The sequence below is a fragment of the Canis aureus genome, chromosome 6, assembly GCF_053574225.1.
Source record: "Canis aureus isolate CA01 chromosome 6, VMU_Caureus_v.1.0, whole genome shotgun sequence".
Classification (NCBI taxonomy): Eukaryota; Metazoa; Chordata; class Mammalia; order Carnivora; family Canidae; genus Canis; species Canis aureus.
The window spans coordinates 75,577,887-75,596,483 of NC_135616.1; the positions used below are offsets into that span (position 1 = coordinate 75,577,887).

The following is an 18,597-nucleotide window of genomic DNA, read 5'->3' on the forward strand; positions in this document are numbered from 1 at the left end:
GCACGGTCAAAGAGCATGAGGGCTTGGATGACTAGGCTTCACAATAGGTGACCTGAGTGTACTATTTGTTAGAGAATATATTTGTCCTTTGCTTGGCTCAGATTTTTAGGGAACTGTTCTCTAATCTACTGCGTGAGGGGTAAAATCGAAAATCCAAGATGTCCGCAGGGACAAGGCCTGGGGCTCACTGCTTTAAACATTCAGAATGCATTCACCATCTAACAACATGGTATACTCCACCAGATATCTGCTAAGTTGGGATAGAGGTAAGAGCCCAGCAGCAATTACCTATGCGGGTGGCAGAAGAAAATCCAAATAATCTAACTTCTAAAGTTTTGTTTTGTTTTTTTTTTTACTCCAATGCTCCCTGTTCTGTCTTCCTTCGCCCTAGTTCCAAAGGTATCGGATACTGCCCACTCCTATACCTTTCGTGGATTCTATGGTGTAAACTATGTTCTTGAGTTGTCCACTGCCACCTTGGGATTTGTCTTTCTTAGATCTGCTAAGTCAGTTTCCACTGATCTATCTGCTTTCTAGCTTCCAAATCTGTGTTGCTCTTTTCACATTTCTGTTCTCCCTATCTTTGTAGCTTACTGTCTTTTAAATCAGCTAATCAATCAATAACCTTTAATGTAGTTTTAATGGGGTTTCAGAAAGAGACAAAGTGGAATCTATGTTAAAGTTACCATATAACCTGCAAATCCTAACTTCATATCATCTTCTATAACATTTTATGTAATTTCTTCTTCTGTCCTTAAATTTCAAATTAAAGTATAATTTAAGTAACTTATATCTGGCATTATCTAAATCGTTATAAACTATATTTGTTAACTATTTCTATATAACAGTACCAAGATTATACTGGGAGTGTAGATGATTCCTCACCTTTCTCGTACTGATTTTCCACAGATAAAGCAAGTCCATTTTCTCTTCCCACCATGGGTACATTCTATATGGCGTTTCAAATTTCCAGTGTCATTAAACTGGCGGCCACATATATCACATGGAAAAGGACCTAAAAAGGAAAGAAGAGTGTACATTAAAAGTTTATAAAGAATAGATATGAAGTTAAATGATAGGTATTTATGAATGTATACCTACCACTGTAAGTGCATGTATTATAAACAATGTACTTATTCATTTATAGTTTTCTCTTCTCTTCTAGATTGTTTATTCCTAAGACAAGTTAACAATCATCTCTATATGCCCAGAGCTGAGTTTAGGGTGTGCCGTCTAATATAATAAATGATGAATAACCTAACGAGTTAATAAATTGAAATGGCCAAGTCCTAGTTTGAAATCAGACTGGAACAAAGTAAAAAAAACAGTCATATGCCAGAAAGGAAGTTACTGAGAAACTTTGGAAGAATAAAGGCATCTGCAGAGTTCATAATCTGGAAATTTACTGTTGTTCCTCAAAACCACAAATTTTTAATGATGAAAATACTGTAAACTCTACTGTGAACTCTAATGAGAAATTAATCATAATAGAACAAGGGAAAGAAAAGGCATTTGGACACAGGAATTCATAAGCATATCTACAAGCAAAATTGTTCAGTAGCTGCAATAGTTTTGGGGGAGTTTCAACATGTTTTTGAGAGATGACCTCAAAATGTATTAAGCTTCTTTAACATATTCTCATTTAAAATCCCCAATATTTGGGATCCCTGGGTGGCGCAGCGGTTTGGCGCCTGCCTTTGGCCCAGGGCGCGATCCTGGAGACCCGGGATCGAATCCCACATCAGGCTCCCGGTGCATGGAGCCTGCTTCTCCCTCTGCCTATGTCTCTGCCTCTCTCTCTCTCTCTCTGTGACTATCATAAATAAATAAAAATTTAAAAAAAAATAAAAAAATAAAAAAATAAATAAATAAAATCCCCAATATTTCATCTTCCATGAGATCTGAACCTTTTATTCATCTATTAACTCTTCAACAAGTATTTATTGATTTTTAATTCATTACTAGCACTGGGTTAAGTAAAGTAGTGTTAGGGAAAATCCCTCCATCTCCTCTTACAACTCTTCACCAAAAAAACAAAAAAACAAAAAAACAAAACCTTCAAGAGGCTGGAAAAAAGAGATTCAACATTTGCACAGTTAAAGATAAAAAGATAAAGCAAATAAAAGCACCAAGATGAGTATGTTATGGCAAGTGTACGTTAGGCCAAGAGTAAAATAACTATGTATTCCTGAAGGCTCCAGCTGGGTAAAGAAAGAACGGAGTATTCTCTTTCACGTTCGGTTACTTACCAGTTCTTCAGAAGAAATACCTACATTCTTTCCCCTATATTGGATACCCAGTTTTGCATGCAGTTGAACCTCCTTGAACTTGAAGCTAGGCTGGGAAGTTACTAAAGGAGTTTTTCATGCCAACTCTCTAAATAGGATAAAATTAGAAGATTTGACTTTAAAGCCAATTACGATTTTTATACTTATACATAGAGATATATTAAAAATTCTTCTACTCTGACTGTTCAGACTGTATTCCTTAGAAATCTCTCTCCCTTTGATTTACAAAATATATAATCCTAATGTACGTAGTGCAAGTATGGCTTTGAATGACCTAAAGCAGTAATACACAGGTGTGTGGTATGTGGACCAACTGCATCAGCATCACCTGGGATCTTGCAGAAATGCAAATTCTTGGGCGATACCTCAGACCTGAATGTACATACATCCATCACATAACATACAGTGATTCAGGTAAATAGAAGCATAGAGGTGGTATGTGTGTACATACATATGAAATGTATATATTACGTATTATATGTACATACATAAAACATATACACACATAGTTCTTGTTCAACCACCCTTTAGGAATGCTTTCTTTAACAATTCTAACTGCTATCTGTTCAAGGATCTGCTTGTATAATTTTACTGACAGGAAAAATAACTATTGTGTGCAAGCTAAGTTACTTCAATTTGTAAGTTCCAATACTTAAAAAAATTTCTAAATTAAAACTAAACCTATGCCTTAGGATGTCTACTTAGGTCGACTTAGAATACCTATGTATTTACTAAATTATGTATTTATTTAGCAAATCAAGAACAGAAAAGGAAGTGGAAGCAAATATGTTAACCATAAAATTATATTTTGCTATGATGTTTCTATAACATGGGACAAAAAAAGATTATCTATGGTTTTCATCTCAAAAAGGAAGAAGCCTACCAATTTCACAAGAGAAACTCTTTAAAAAGAAATTTCTCACATGCAACATGCAACCATGAATATGTCTCCAACTACATTCTGCTAAGTATAAAAACTGCTTCATATGATGGCTTCTTAGGAACCCTAAGATGAGATACTCTGATAGAACGACTTACTAAAGGCAATTCATAAAATACTAAAGCTAAAAAAATAGTCTTCCAGCATACATTGTCTTATATACCAGAATTGTAAAGATTAAGGGTTCCTTATTACACAGTTGTGCTATCTACCTTTCCCCGACAACATATTTCAAGGTTCTTTCACGTAATTTTAAGACCCTGTGTCACCGTAATTACCCACCTCTTGAGAACGTACTTGTCAATATCCATCTTGATTGTTGGTATCCAGAAATGAACGCAATGTTCCAGATGAACTTAAAATCAGTGAGATAATTATCTCCCTGATTCTGAACAATAGATTTTTATTAATATAGTTTGAAACTACAGTGATTTTAGTCAGTCATATGACATTATTGGTTCAGATTGTGCTTTAAAAACTTTTGCTTTAAAGCCCATCTATAAATAGAGGAGTTTGGATTTTATACCATTTACAGTTCCTCAATCCCCAATGACTGAAAGTCAGATAATTCCCACGTTTATGATTTTGTATTTACTCTTAATTTTAACTTTTCTATAGCACAAAGATTTTTTTTTTTACATTTTTATTTTCTGCTCTATTAACTAGCTCTGCCAGCTTTATGTCATCTACAAATTTCATAGGCATGAAGTATACATTTTTATGTAAATTGAATAGGGAAAAGGCTGCCTTCTGTTTGAAAGGCAGCTATGCTCACCACTATATCACCAATGCTGCAGAAAAAATGGTCTCTACTTTGGATGACAGTAATTCTTTACCTGTATTAACTGTCTTAAATGTAACTAATTGTACTACCATCTAGCATACAAGTTTCCACCTTGGCCAGAAGCACTAGAGAGAGGATTTGTCAAATATAATACTAAATTCCACATATACTAGGTTCATTTCATTCCCTGAAAAATGAGTTTTTTCCAAAACAAAAATGCGTTATTCAAGCACTCACAGACCTATCCAACAATGAATGAACTGATTGAATGCAGTTTATGATCACAGACACATCTGCCACCAAAACAGAAAATAAACACATTTACTCATCTGCAAGAACAGCAGCACATCCCGTATTTCTCCCAATTTATCTGACTTCCTTCTCCTAAGTGGTTCAACAGCAGCAGGCTCCTCCAGCATGGTGTGATACTCAATAATTCCTATTACTGGGGTGCTTGCGTGGCTCAGTGAGTCTTGCGTCTGACTCTTGATTTTGGCTCAGGCCACAATCACAGGGTTGTGAGATCGAGCCCCATGTAGGGCTCTGTGCTTAGTGCAGAGTCTGCCTAAGATTCTTTCCTTCTCCCTCTGCCCCTCCCCTACTAAAATAAATAAATAAAATCTTAAAAATATATATATAAAAAATAATTGCTATGACTGCTCTTAGAAAAAGTAATTTGCTTACCCAGATGGAACTTTTCTTGATGCTTTAACCGTGCAAATCGTGATTTGAAATGTTCTTCACAATAGGTACACTTAAAAGGCTTATCTTGAGAATGTAGAATCATATGTTCCTCCAAGTGTGGTCTTCGAGTAAAAGACTTCTTACAAATCTAAAAGAAAATGTACACAAAATATAAAGGTACTTGAATTAAAAGTTAAAATATCAAGCTCATGATGAGAAACAAACATACAAATTCAAGTAGCTAGAGAAATTTTTCCCAACAGAAAAGTTACCAAAAGTATAATCAAATTCTAATTGTGCAGGGAAAAAAATGCCATGAAGAAATTATAGTATGGAATTATTTTAAATTTGTACTAAAGGTAGCTGAATTTCAACTCCTTACGTTTCTAATAGGATAATTTCTAGGATTACACAGTACTCTTAATATCTTCATTCTAGTCAAGATTTCTAAAATCTGTTAAATGTATATTTTTATTTTTTATTACTTTTTAAAGATTGTTATTTATTTATTCATGAGAGATATAGAAAGAGAGGCAGAGACATAGGCAGAGGGAGAAGCAGGATCCCTGTGGGGAGCTTGATGCAAGACTCGATCCCAGGATCATGACCTGAGCCAAAGGCAGATGCTCAACTACTGAGCCACCTAGGTGTCCCAAATTTGTATTTTAAATCACATGTCATGAATAAAAGGTTTTATTATTGTTGCCATATATTTAATTGGGAATAAGAATAAGAAACCACAGAAAATAGTTTTAGAGTTTATCTCTTGAAATGGCCAAAAGGAAGAGCTTTTTAAAAAAGTCTGGCAGACATGAGATTTAAAAAGGGGGAGGTCAATGTAGGTTCAATACTGTGACAGATATACCACTTTGAGGGGATGCTGATAATGGGGGCAAATATACATTTTTAGAGGCAGAGGGTATATGGGAAGAAGTCACTATACTTTCCTCAAAAATTATGCTATAAAACTTGAATTGCTCTAAAAAACTAAAGTCTTAATTTTCTTTTATTCAAAGGGGGGGGAAGGGGCTGCTGTGACAACAACGACAACAACAAGGACAAGAACAATATAACATGTACTATATACTAGGCACAATGCTAAATAATTAATGGTTTATTTTACTTAATTCTCACAATAATCCTGTGAAGTATGTATCATTTTTATCATTTTATAGTTGATGATGAAACTTAGTAAGGAGAAGAAAGCAACTTATGTAGATCCAAACAGTAATTAACTTCAATTCCTGGAAGCTGAAATTAGAGAAATGGTGGTAATTTTGCTGTATATATAAATTGAAGCCCAAAAATAAGGAAGACAAATGATAGCTTATGACTTCTTCAAACAATATTTACCTGAATAATGAAAAAGTATTTTAGGGGTTGTGGCAGAAAAGGGATCTAAATATTCTTTGCTACTACTGGAAAAACAGAAACTAATTCCTATCCCCTTAAATCTGATCTAGCTGTAGTAACCTGTTTAAACAAAAGAATGTGTTGAGAATGATGCTGTCTGATTTCTGAAGCTAGCCCATAAAAAGTCTGATCATTTTGGGGTTCCTGGGTGGCTCAGTTGGTTAAGTATCTGACTCCTGATTTCGGCTTGGGCTGTCATCTCTGGGTCATGGGACCGAGCCCCAGCTCGGGTTCTGCACTTGGTGGGGAGTCTTCTTGAGATTCTCTCCCTCTCCTTGTGCACGCATGCACGCAGAAGCATTCTCACTCTAAAAATAAATAAACCTTTTAAATAAAAATGCTGATAGTTTAACCTGGGCTTCTTGGAGCTTAGCTACCATCCTAGAAAGAAGATTAAGTAGCCTCACGAAGAGACTACTTCTGGAGAAGAATCAAGGTCCCTAGCCAACTGTCCTTGCTGAGCAGCTTGTCAGCCAACAAATTCCACCCGTGTGTGTAAGCCACTTCGAAGTGGGTCCAAACCAGACAAGACCATACCAGACCACCTATATCACCTGAAAAGAACTGAGTGCTTCAGTTGACACCAGGTGGAATGGAATTACCTAGCAAAGCTATGCTCCAAATTTAGATTACTGACCCACAAAATGGTGGGATATAATAAAACGGTTGTTAAAAGCCACTAAGTTTTGAGACAAATAACCAGATGTGGGGGGAAAATTCTAACGTTTTAACTCCTACTTACATAGCAATGTCAGTTTATATACACAACTATAAGCACATGCTATGGTGGTTGCATTAAAAATAAAAAATAAGATTTCCATCAGGTCTACCATCTAAAAACTAACCCTTATGGGGTTTAATTTGAAAATATTAGGACAACTTTGTACAAAAGAAAGATTCCAAAAGTGAGATAAGCTAGGTTTATATTACTTTAAAATCTAATTACTTTCCCCAGAGGTAACATTACATTGATTTTGGTTTTCTACTACAAATTAAAAGCTCTTACATCACATTTCCAACTTTCACTCTTGGTCTTCTTAATGGAGATAAATTCTTGTGCATTTTCAGGATGAAATCTATAAGGAAAAAAAGACTATTAGGAAAAGATTATATTAGCTAAGTTCATATTCCATATAATCTGTCGACAGTGATTGTAAGAATCAGGCACTGATTTCTTTCATAAAGAGAAAAGCACATGTAAATTACCTTAAGAATATATGTATTGTTAACATTTAAAAAATGTATATGCCCAAATTTATGCAGAAATAGTCAATGAAAAGTCTGATATTTTAAATACATTCAGGAACCTCGCTATTCACAGATAATCTTTAAGATAATTTGCTTGATTTATGGTTTTTTTTGGTCCAAATTTCAGTAAATTTCCTTTCTTAAAATTAAATATGCAATACTGTACTAAACATGCTTTCTCTCACAAATTTTTATACACCAAAGACAAAGTTGAGCACAAAGAATAAGTTTCCTAAGTTCTAAAACCATGTATTTTGAAAATACGCCTGTCAAAACCCAAAATAAAAAACAGGAGGACTAAAATACCATCTTAAACTTCTCTAGTTCTTGTTTCAACATCAAAAAGATTCATCTCAATAGCATTAATAAAAAACAAACATTTGCTGCTCTTACTAAATTTGTAATCAAATATATTTGTAATCAGAAATGTTTGCAAAATATTAAGCAAAATAAGAATTGGAGACAAGCATCCCATAGTTGTTTTTAGCTTACTCCATATTTAAATTAGAAGGCACAATAAAGTATATTATGGAAGCAAGATAATACTTGCCTCTTAACATGCTTGGCTAAAGTCTTCTTGCTTGCATGAAGTTTATTACAGTAAGGGCACTTGTGCTCCTTCTTATGAAATTCTGTTTCATTACTGTGCTTCTTTCTGTGAACAGTTAGGTTAGATTTTGTCGAATAGCGCTGGTGACAAATATCACACTCAAAGGGCTTCTCACCTGTGTGAACACGTGTGTGGCTCTCATATTTCCCTATAAAAAGAGAGAAGTTAAAATTACATTCAGTATATTAGTACACAGTGACTCAAATTTGACAGTGAAATAAAATCCCATGATTAATAACATTTAATACACACACCCACACACAAAATTCAAAAAGTTTACCTAAATATAGATCTCTGATAAACCTTAAGACTTATTACTTTGATTGTACTGCTTTCCTTGAAAACTAGGGTCACTGAAAAACAATTATTCATGTTTAGGTATTTTAAAAATTAAGACTTGAGTAAATTTGCTTAAAATTCTGTTGGCAAATTCACTGAACTTAAATACTTTAATATATATATTTTTTTAATTTAAAATTGACCTTCAGCAAAATTCTACTTGTCACTTAAGATTTACTATTTTTAACTTCACTTTTAGTATGTATATGCATGAATTGAAAAAAATTTTCAGATTTGACAGTCCTTTTAAAAATATCTTAAAAAGGCGAAATAAGGACTGTGTGGGTGGCTCAGTTAAGTGTGTGCCTTCGGCTCAGGTCATGATCCTGGGGTCCTGGGATAGAGCCCCACATCAGGCTCCCAGCTCAGTAGGAAGCCTGCTTCTCCCTCTTCCCCTGCCATTCCCCCTGCCTGTGCTTGCTCTTTCTCTGTCAAATAATTTTTTTTTTCAAAAGGAAAAATAATATGCTTATGTATCTTAGAATTCTTGACAGTTTTATCTATCTTTCCACAGAAGGTAGTCTGGAAAGGGTACCACAAATCTAGAATACTCAACAAAACCTATACTTTACTACAGTATATTCATGTAAGATCTCTCCAACTTATAAGACATTAGAAAACAAATCACCTGTACTTGATGCATGCTTAACATTAAACTGCTAAAGCCAACATATGTGGGCAGTACCAAAGAAAGCAGGAAAAGGAAAGATGAGCTGGTATAATGCATAGACACCCAAAGTCATACTAATGTGAGATTTGTATTATAATCTGAATACATATCTAAATTCTGTACAAATGTTACAGGTTTCTCCAACAGGGAAAAAAAAAAAGAATTTTAACATGAACTTTCCAGGGGAAAAAGTTACAATAAAAAATGAAATAAAAAGATACGTTTTGGCTTAATTTTCATTTATACTCCTATTTTGACTAAAAATTTTTCATATTATTATGTAGAACAGAAATTTCTAAAGTCCAGAGACAGAACAGCATCACAGGTAAGGGCACAGACCCTGGATTTATGCACCTAGATATAAATGCTGGCTTTTAAAATAACAGGCTATGGAACCTTGGACAAATAACCTTTCTATGCCTCAAATCCTTCTCAGCTGAAAAAAATGAAATGAAAATACTTACCTCATATGATTGTCATAGGAATAAATGAATCAATACATATTAAAACACTTCTAACAATGTCTGATACAGTATGAGCTATCAATTGTTATTATTACTCTGTAATCAAAGCTGTGAATGTGCACATCTAGTAACTTAAAGTAGAAATTTCGATGAAAGATACTTCTGAGCGGAAAGCAATAAAAATAAGAAAAAATATTACTGGTAACAGCAGTGGTCAATTAAAAGCTTACCTTTGCTCAGCAAAATAAATGTATAAATTTTTCTTTAGGCCAATGCTAATGTAAATATAGCATTTCAGTTATATACTTAGAAAAAATTATATACATATCATGGAAATTAGGAAAAAACCCAAATATTCCAGACCAATGAGGAAAACAGATAATTGTAATTATTTTTCTTAGTGAAATAAATGAGTTCACCATTCTATTACATACATCTATATATGTTTAAGCTTAATAAACACCTAGTTTATTACCTAAAAATTAATTCCACTACACTTACATACGGAATACCCAGAAAAGGGAACCAAAGTATTTTTCTCAAGGGAGGGGGAAAGCTGACAATTACAAGCAAAGAAAAACTGAAGTATGATGAAAAATCCATTAAGTACTGATGTATAGACCACACAGATGATGGTGGATGCACTATTTACATACATACAGTCAGGAAACTCAAGTGTTTGGTCACTTGCTAAACTAGCTGTGTGACCTTAACTAAGCTAATTATTTAACCTCTCTCAGTTTATGAATACTGCATGGGGTTGCGAGAAGTACATGAGTTAATATATATACAATGCTTAAAACATTCCAGCATTTAGTAAGCACTGATAAATGTTAGTCATCTATTACTATTATTATGTGGTTACTAGTCACAATACACACCTGTAAGTATCCTTCAAATATAGATACGGGTATAGCTGACTTATGAATATATATTATAATAGATCAAACTGGGGTTTCAGCTCTCTGGAAAAAGTCTAAGAACTTCACTTTTTCCCTTACGTTGTTAAAATAGCCTAGCATCTCTGTCTTCTCTCTGCCACTGATGGGAGATATTCTCCATTTGTACATATATACACACAACCTACGACCACCACTTCCTCTGCTGTGTTCAAGGGATGAGATTTAATACTGGAATTTATTGGGGGAAAGGTGTTCTTGTGTGTCCCAAAGTGAAATCTGAAATGTCACAAATAAGTGGGTCCTACAGAAGAAGATCTGAACTCTTATGGCTTAAATCAAGTGTTTTACAAACTAAAGATCATCAGTGTTCATGAAATAAATTCCTTAGGTTGTGAACAGAATTTGGAAGGATTAGAAAGGAACAGAATAGAGTAAAAAATACCAGAGCATATTCACATTATTTTTGTGCAATGTTTTTGTTTCAATTTATGTATGAGCACATGTGTAAATATGTATATTAGATATGCATCTCTGAACTTGAACTATCCAAAATACTGATTCATATTACCTTTACAGGGTATAACCAGACATTACTGTTATAATATCTTTGGGAAAATGTTTTCTGAGTTGATCTTATTCTTTTTCTATTATTATAAAAAGGCATGCATGTATTAGATTTCTTAAACTTTATTACACATCAATTAGATATAAAGTCAGAATCCAAATATTATTAATATGTACTAAAATCCCACAATTTTAATTTTGAAAAGATTGAGATCATCGCAAGGAATTAAAAAGGTTTCCTTGATTGTGAAAGTTTTCACAATTCATTTTTATTAAATTTGTTTTTCAAATTATGTGACACATACTTGTGGTAAAAAAAAAAGTGTAAACAAATCAAGAGTATATAGTATGATTTTTCAATGATTAACTTTTTTTTTTTTTTTTTTTTAGAAAAGGCCCACTCTTAACAGTGCACATTTAGTTAAAAGTCACACAAATCAAGAGTATAAAGTGTGATTTTTCAATGAATAACTTTTTTTTTTTTTTTTAGAAAAGGCCCACTCCTAACTGGGCATTACAGTGCACATTTAGTTAAAAGACAACCAACCATCTAATGTTTAAATCTCATTTTTATACTCAAGTGAACAACAGCAACTCAACAAATCTTAAAGTATAAGAAAAAATTTTCACCAAATTTTGTATTTCCTATGAAAATCCCTTTGCTGAAAAGATGTTAATCATTAAAAGCATTTTCCCTTTAATTAAAGAAATTCTTTCTTGCTTACAAATACAAATTAAGTTACATGTAGTTGAATAGCAAAACCACCAAAATGACAGTTAAATTAAAAATCAAAAGTACTTTTAACTATTAAATTTCCATTTTCCTAAAGACAAATAGACTTATGGCTTAACCAAGAAAAATAAATTTAACCAGAAGATCCAAAATTTAAAAAAATTAATTTAAATAAATCCAGCAGGGTCCAGAGAGACCAATGAAAATACATGTATTTGAATGATTCATTATGACATTAAGAATCTCTAAAGTGAAAAAACTTTTTTGTTAGGTTATTAATTCAATTTTATGCACACAGGCATTGCAAGGCCAATTATGTCTATGGATTTGAATTTCTGAACAACAGTAGAGACACAACTCCTAAGGAAACACTGAACCCGTAAAAGTCAGGTAGATCTCTAGGGGCAAATAAGGGAAAATTTTAATCTCTAAAGAAATTTCATTTTTAAAAAAACTGGTAGCAGTGTGGGAGGTACCTATAAACAGTCAACACCTACATTTGTTTCTTCTTATGCGGTGGGTAGAGAATTCAACAACAAATAAAATATTCATTTCAAAAAATTTTTCAATAAAAAATAGTATCCCTTCAGAGAATAATATACTATGTCCAACCATTCTTGGTTACCAAAAGAAAATGCATAAACTAACAAATTTCAACCAAAGAATTTTTCTAAAATGAATCCGAATATGAATGGTGTCCCAGGCTAAAGAAATTTTCACATGAAAAAACTTGACCTTGTGCTTAAGAATTTATTATTCCCCCATGAGTCATGCAAAATTACCACTGTCAGATTTTGTGAGTTTTACAAAAAGAAATATTCCCAAATTAGCTCATTGTGTATCTAGTATTGCTAAATCTTCTATTATTCCTTGAATTTATTCACATGGCATACTCTAAAGAACACTTAACTAAACTACTTAGCCTTAAAGAATTGTGTCACTATTATAACTCTTCTGTATTAAGAACAAAGTGGAATCTCTGTCATGTTGGTCTAGAGAGTCACATTTTTTAAAAAGCTATAAAGTATTTTCTATCGCTAGAAGAGATTATAAATTTAATCCAAGGGAAGATTTTAGTTCCCAGTAGGCACAATAAAAAAGATAAATTATCCAAATTTTCTCTCACCCATCTGTCATCTTTTCCCTATTTTTGCCTTTTCACCCACTAGGTTTTTTTCACCCACTTTACACCCTTAAGGGGGAAAGGTCAAAGGACTCTTATTTGCATGAGAATATACTGAGAGCAAGACAGCTGGTAGCCTAAGGAAAAATATAACTGGATCAGGAGTCCCACTTCAAGCAACTATTAAATACATCAGAAAGGATAAAAGACCCAAAGTAATGGAATCCAATTAGTCTACTACATATTGGAGCTAATGGTTCCAGCAGGTCTCACAGCTTATTCATTAATTCTCATAAACCACTCCAAAACACCAAAGTTAGAAGCTTATAAAGAAATCCAACTGGCCTCTTACAAGTCCAAAGTTACATCAGACACCAATCTTTAAATTTAGTTCATTTAAATAGGAGCTTACTGAAAACTTGCTACTTGCAATGACCTAGGGTATTAACAAAAATTAGTAACCAAAAGACACAAAATTTTCAGGCTTAAAATCTAATGAGAAATAAACAAACAAAAATCTAGGTAGCCATTTTTATCCATCACCCAGTCCACTTAGTCTATATTCAGTGCAACTGTTGATCTATCCCCTTCCCACAGCCCATTCTCAATGCTACTCATCTTCCTGGTCCAAGGCTACAATATCCTCTGGTCCTTTCCAATTTCAGTCTCCCTACTGAAGCCATCATGACCTTCCTAAAACTTCAGCAGGCTGTCATTTCCTTTGTCAAATTTTTTTCAAGTTTCTATCAGTCACTGATAAAATCTAAACTCTTCTATATGGCATGAAAAACATGCAAAATTTGACCTCTGCTTACGTGCCAATCTTCATCTACCATTTTCATTATACCTCCCCACCCATCTTGAAATCACCCAGCCCTCAGCAATTTCCAGAACCAATATACCTCATCTTTGCACGTGTTAGTCCTTTTGCCATGTAAATTCTTTCCTATTCTTTAGTTCTCAGTTCAAATGCTATCTGCTCTATGAAATCTTTACTGATTCCTTTTACTTTTCCTGGTACGATTATCTTCACTGCAATGATTGTGTTTTTGCATGTACTCATTAAACTTTAACATTCTTGAGAACACAGAATATGTAATTTCTTGTTTATTACTAGTAGAGGTATGTAATAACTATACTAGATTAACAATAAGAGCAGCTAGTATTCCTTCAATATCTAAATTTCATACAGTATTCTGAGTGACTCACAAGACTACCCCATTTCATCTTCATAATAACCTCCATGAGAAGGTACTACTAGCATTGTATCAGCATCATCCCACTCTACCTATGAGGAAACAAAAATACAGACAGGTTAAGTAAGCTGCCCAAGATCTGGATTAAAAAATGCAGGTGGTCTGACTTCACTATTGCTCAAGCTTTTTTAATCAATATGATATAATCTCAATCTCAATCTTTATCTCTGTCCTGGGGAAAAGCAAGTGGCACCAGTGAGGCTTAAGCAAAAGAAGGGGTGGATAAAAAGAAGGGTATAATATCCAATACATTCAGAAAAGTAGGCTGCAGGTAAGTCTACAATGTGACCTACTGATTCTCACAATTATTTGGGCTGCCCTCGGTTAAAAAAGCTGCATAACACCTTTCTCTTAGTATATCGGGAACTTAATCTTGAGCAGTGTTTTCCTAAATTGGGTGCAAAGAACTGCAGTGGGTTTTTTTGGATATTAAAAGAAGCACCACAGAAGTGTCTTATAATAAAATTATTTGAGGAAATGCCAAACTAAATAAAATTACCAAGTTTTTTTATGAGCGAACTTGACAGCGTTATGAGACTATGAATTATAGTATTTAGTTTTCCAATTTTACTTGAAATTAGAAAACATACAACTCCTCTTACTCTTAAAGCATCTCACAGCCCTCACATTCAACAGGATAGTTTAGAGATCTAAGTGTTTAGGCCTACAATGCCACTTGTGACCTGACCCCTGCTTATTCATCTCAAGTCAAATCAGGTCAAACTAAGAGAGTAGAAGAGGCATGTACTAAGAATATAGAGTCAAAGAAGAATCTACTAAAAAGATAATGTGCTCTCTAGTATCTCAATCCAAAAATACTCTCTTCTCATACCCCTCACAGTACTTGTTTTACAGTTGTGTGTGAGAGAGAGGGAAAAAGAGGGAGAGAAAGAGAGCCTGAGTTTAGCAAGCCTGAGTTTAGCAAGTTCCTTTATTCCTATGTTCTTCCAATTGAGTTACTCATGAAATTATTTTATTCATGTTTGTACAGAGTCTCAAACACAGTAAAAATAATGGTAAGTAATTATTAAATTAGATTGTCAAAAATATTCTGACTTGGAGATTCAAAGGCTTAAAATAAAAAGCAGTAAGAGGTTACCACTTATGCCATAGGGTGTGTACTGTCCCATATTTTAAGAGCAAATGATTACCAATACCTTATAAAATCAATTTTTACCTAAACCAGTAACGTAAGTAACTCAACACTGGAAATACATGGGGATATATCAAACTGCATAAATAATATTACAAGGTCAAGCTGCACTTCAATGTTCCTCTTAACATTATGTGGTGGAGTATATTTAAAAATTTCTGAACTTTGATTTATATAGAAATAGCTTAACTATTGCAGTTTAAAAGTTTACATTAGAATAGTTCTTGTAAAACCACCTCCAAAAATTATTTTGCTGGCAAATATTAGACCTCTTGAAATTAAATGTTCACTTACATACTTTTTAACTTAAGGTTATAGATCACATTTCCTGCATATACTTTTCTAATAAAGAAAAAGTTACTAGTTATTATAATAAAGACTACTAATCAAGACATTTCCTAAAGTCTCTACCTACAGAATTAATTTATATCCAGTTCAGTTTTATTCTTAACTATAAGCCTAAACTGAAACATTCCAATTCTAAACAGTACTGGGTAGATAACTAGAGACTTGCAACTCAGATACAGCCATGTTCAAGGGGAAATAGTATACAAATCATTAAGTTGAATTCAATTATACTAAATTCAATTTTCCAGGACTTAAAAAATAGGACTTATCTAGGAAATTAAATCAACATATAAATCAAAGCACGACATTCATAATTATTAAGTCTGGAGTTTTTTCATACCAAACACCTGAACTAACGATCTGTCACCTTTTAATGGGACATGAGGTAGGGAAAATAAAAGCTAATAAAAACAGTTAAATTCCTGAATCAAAACAAATTTAAAACAAGATAAAACAGGCACTATCAAATACCCACCCTAGTTAAAATAAGCACTATCAAACACCCACTCTAGTTAAATATTCCTCTAAAAGTTACTTTCAAAGCTTCGTTTTTAATTATCACCCTTAAAATATCAGGAAAAGTTATTAGAGACAGAACACAAGCTTTCTTTTCTTACCTATGCGGTCAAATGTCTTATCACATTTAGGACATTGCAAAATTTTTTTGTTACTGTTCTGAATGACTACAGGAGTTAACCCCTCATGAATATTTCCTACAGAATCACCAGGCTCAGGTTCCTCTTCTGCATCATTATGATCTTTTTCACTTTGTTCTTCAATGTCGGAGTATTCATCGGACATTTCCTCCTCTAGCTCATCTTCTTCAGCATTATATTCACTTCCAGGGTCCTCAGAATCATTCCTGTCTGACTTTTCTTTATCAAAATTTTCTTGATTCAAGTGGTCTGACCCATCACCACTTTCTTGTTCATCATCACTAGTGTCATCAAACTTAACAGGACACTTCCGATTCCTTTTCGATCTCCTTGTGGAAAAACTTCTCTCCAGCATTTTTAACCCATGTTTTTTCCCTAATAAAAGGGACCTATGGGTTTTAGCCAAATGATTTTCTAAAGACTTTTTGTAACAAAAATGTCTACTACAGAATTTACACTGATGATTATTTGATAGTCTTCCAGCTAATTCACTTAGTGTTTCTTCCGGTGAAGACTTTTCAGCCAGCTCAGTCTGAAAAGTGGCAACATTTTCATTATTTAGCAACTTCACTGCATCTATAATGTCCAGAAATTTTGCTGCCTCCAACACAAGAGGTATTTCATATTTGTACACAAAAAATTCTGACGTGTACAGAAATTCAAGCAGATGCTGAAAAACGGAGTGTGTTACGTGATCCAGGGTGACAACATCAGTGCTTGGATTTTTGCTCAAACACGCATGAAAATAACTACTGCCGACGGCAACAACGACTTTGTGTGCACTAAATTCTTTCCCTTCTACTATGATAAGTAAGTCACAGAAGGACGGGTGCTTCTGCCTATCATCGTTTAAATACTTCAGCAGATTCTTGTTATACTGCAAAGAACTCAAAAGTTTTCTCTGATCTGGAGAGGGAGGAAGTTCCTGGTAGCAGTGAAGAGCTTCAGGAGCTGGTCTTTCTGGGGAAGGAGTACAGGTTACTTCGTCACACCCCACTGCGACATTGCCTTCTGGAGAATCTTTGTGATAGCCCAGGTGGATCTTCTCGTCAAGATTTGAAGTAACCTTTCTCCTTTTCTTCATTGCAGTACAACAGTTTCAGAACAAGAAACTTCATAAGTGTCTTAAGGGACGTATTTAAAAAAAGAAAAGAAAAAAAAAAAGGACAACAACAACAACAGAAAAACCAAAAAACTAGATTGTCTCGGTTAACAGCTTCTGGAGGGGCGTGCCCGACGGTTTCATGGTCTGCAAAAGAGGAAGAAACACGTAAAAATAATAATAGTAATAATAAAAAACAAAGACCATCGCAAAAGCAGTCTTAAAGATCCATTGACGGCACCCGCGTACCAATCCTTTCTAAATCAAAACTAAATTATAATAAAGTCACACCTTCCCTTCTCCCGTGGCTATGGTTTTAGGGTGGAGAAGGAGGAGGGCCGGGTTATAAAAGACAGGCAACAAAAGAATAATTTTAAAGGAAGCCGGAGCACACCTTTCGGGCCTGATTCACGAACGGGATGGGTTAAAAAGAGGGCAAAAAAAAAAAAAAAAAAAAAAAAAAAAGGGGGGGTCCCTCCAAGATCACGGCGGGTCTCAGGCTGAGGCGCGCTGCCTTCAGGGTTTCGGGGCACCGGGCTGGCACAATAAGGCCGTGGCGGCCGCGACCCCCCGGTCTCCCCAACGACCCGCGGGTCGCCCGGGCGGGGAGGGCGCACCTCCTCAGGGACGGAGAGCGTCCCGCGGCTGAACGGCCCGCAGCGCACGGCCGCGGGCGGGGCGCCCGGCAGGAGCGGCAGGGTCGCCGGCGGGGCGGCGGAGGGAAGCTGAGGAGCCTGCCCAGGCCCGGCCCAGGCGGACGCCGCGCCCGCCGACGCCGGCCCGCTACCCTCCCCACCCCGGTCTCCCCGGGCAAACGCCCCACAGACCCATTACCGGGGACCCAGGGCTCCCCCGCCGGCTCCCGGCCGCTCAGCTCCACTCTGGGCGCGCTCGCTCCAGCGCCTACCCACTTCCGGGTTCAGCCCCCCGCCTCACCCTCCCTCCCCGCCCCGCGCCCCGCCGCCCCCGCAGCCGCCGAACACGTCACCCGCGCGCAGCCTCCGCGCCTGCACTGCGCATGTGCGCGCACCCCGCCTGCGCGCATGCTCCGTACGCCCCCCCTTCCCCGCTCCCTGGGAGGGGACCCTAGCTACGCCCCGGATCCGTTACTCCGCGTTTTCGCGGCGGTTTGGTGGCCCCGCTGTGATTGACGCGGACGAGGCTTTGCGGGAAAACCAGGCTGCGGCACGGTGCGGGGGGGCAGGGTGAGGAGCCTGCTGGGCGCCGGGGAAAGTGGCGGAGGCGCGACAGCACGCACCGGTTTCCTCCGCGCTGGTGGCCGCGCTGCTTGGTGACCCGCGACCCAGGGCGCGGCACGCA

The 18,597-nt window shown here is 35.8% G+C and overlaps 1 protein-coding gene and 1 long non-coding RNA gene across 3 annotated transcripts in view; one reads left to right on the forward strand and one right to left on the reverse strand.

Annotated features, from left to right (window-relative positions):
• Positions 1-1,654, forward strand: part of LOC144316439 (uncharacterized) — a 31,302-nt gene extending 29,648 nt beyond the window's left edge. The window contains exon 3 of the long non-coding RNA XR_013382387.1: positions 910-1,654. This is a non-coding gene — a long non-coding RNA (uncharacterized LOC144316439). The remainder of the gene's footprint in view (positions 1-909) is intronic.
• The window catches only part of ZBTB41 (zinc finger and BTB domain containing 41), a 43,854-nt gene extending 25,621 nt beyond the window's left edge, over positions 1-18,233 (reverse strand). The window contains exons 1-6 of one of the 2 annotated variants that reach the window (XM_077902337.1): positions 18,112-18,233; positions 16,137-17,424; positions 7,908-8,115; positions 7,116-7,185; positions 4,697-4,844; positions 886-1,015 (exon numbers count right to left, since the gene is read on the reverse strand). In XM_077902337.1, coding sequence (XP_077758463.1) covers positions 886-1,015; positions 4,697-4,844; positions 7,116-7,185; positions 7,908-8,115; positions 16,137-17,259 — 1,679 coding nt within the window. In that variant the 5' untranslated portion in view covers positions 17,260-17,424; positions 18,112-18,233. Of the gene's footprint in view, positions 1-885; positions 1,016-4,696; positions 4,845-7,115; positions 7,186-7,907; positions 8,116-16,136; positions 17,425-18,104 lie in introns of both variants that reach the window. The other variant, XM_077902338.1, reaches the window with a different exon arrangement.
• Between the last annotated feature and the right edge of the window lie 364 nt (positions 18,234-18,597).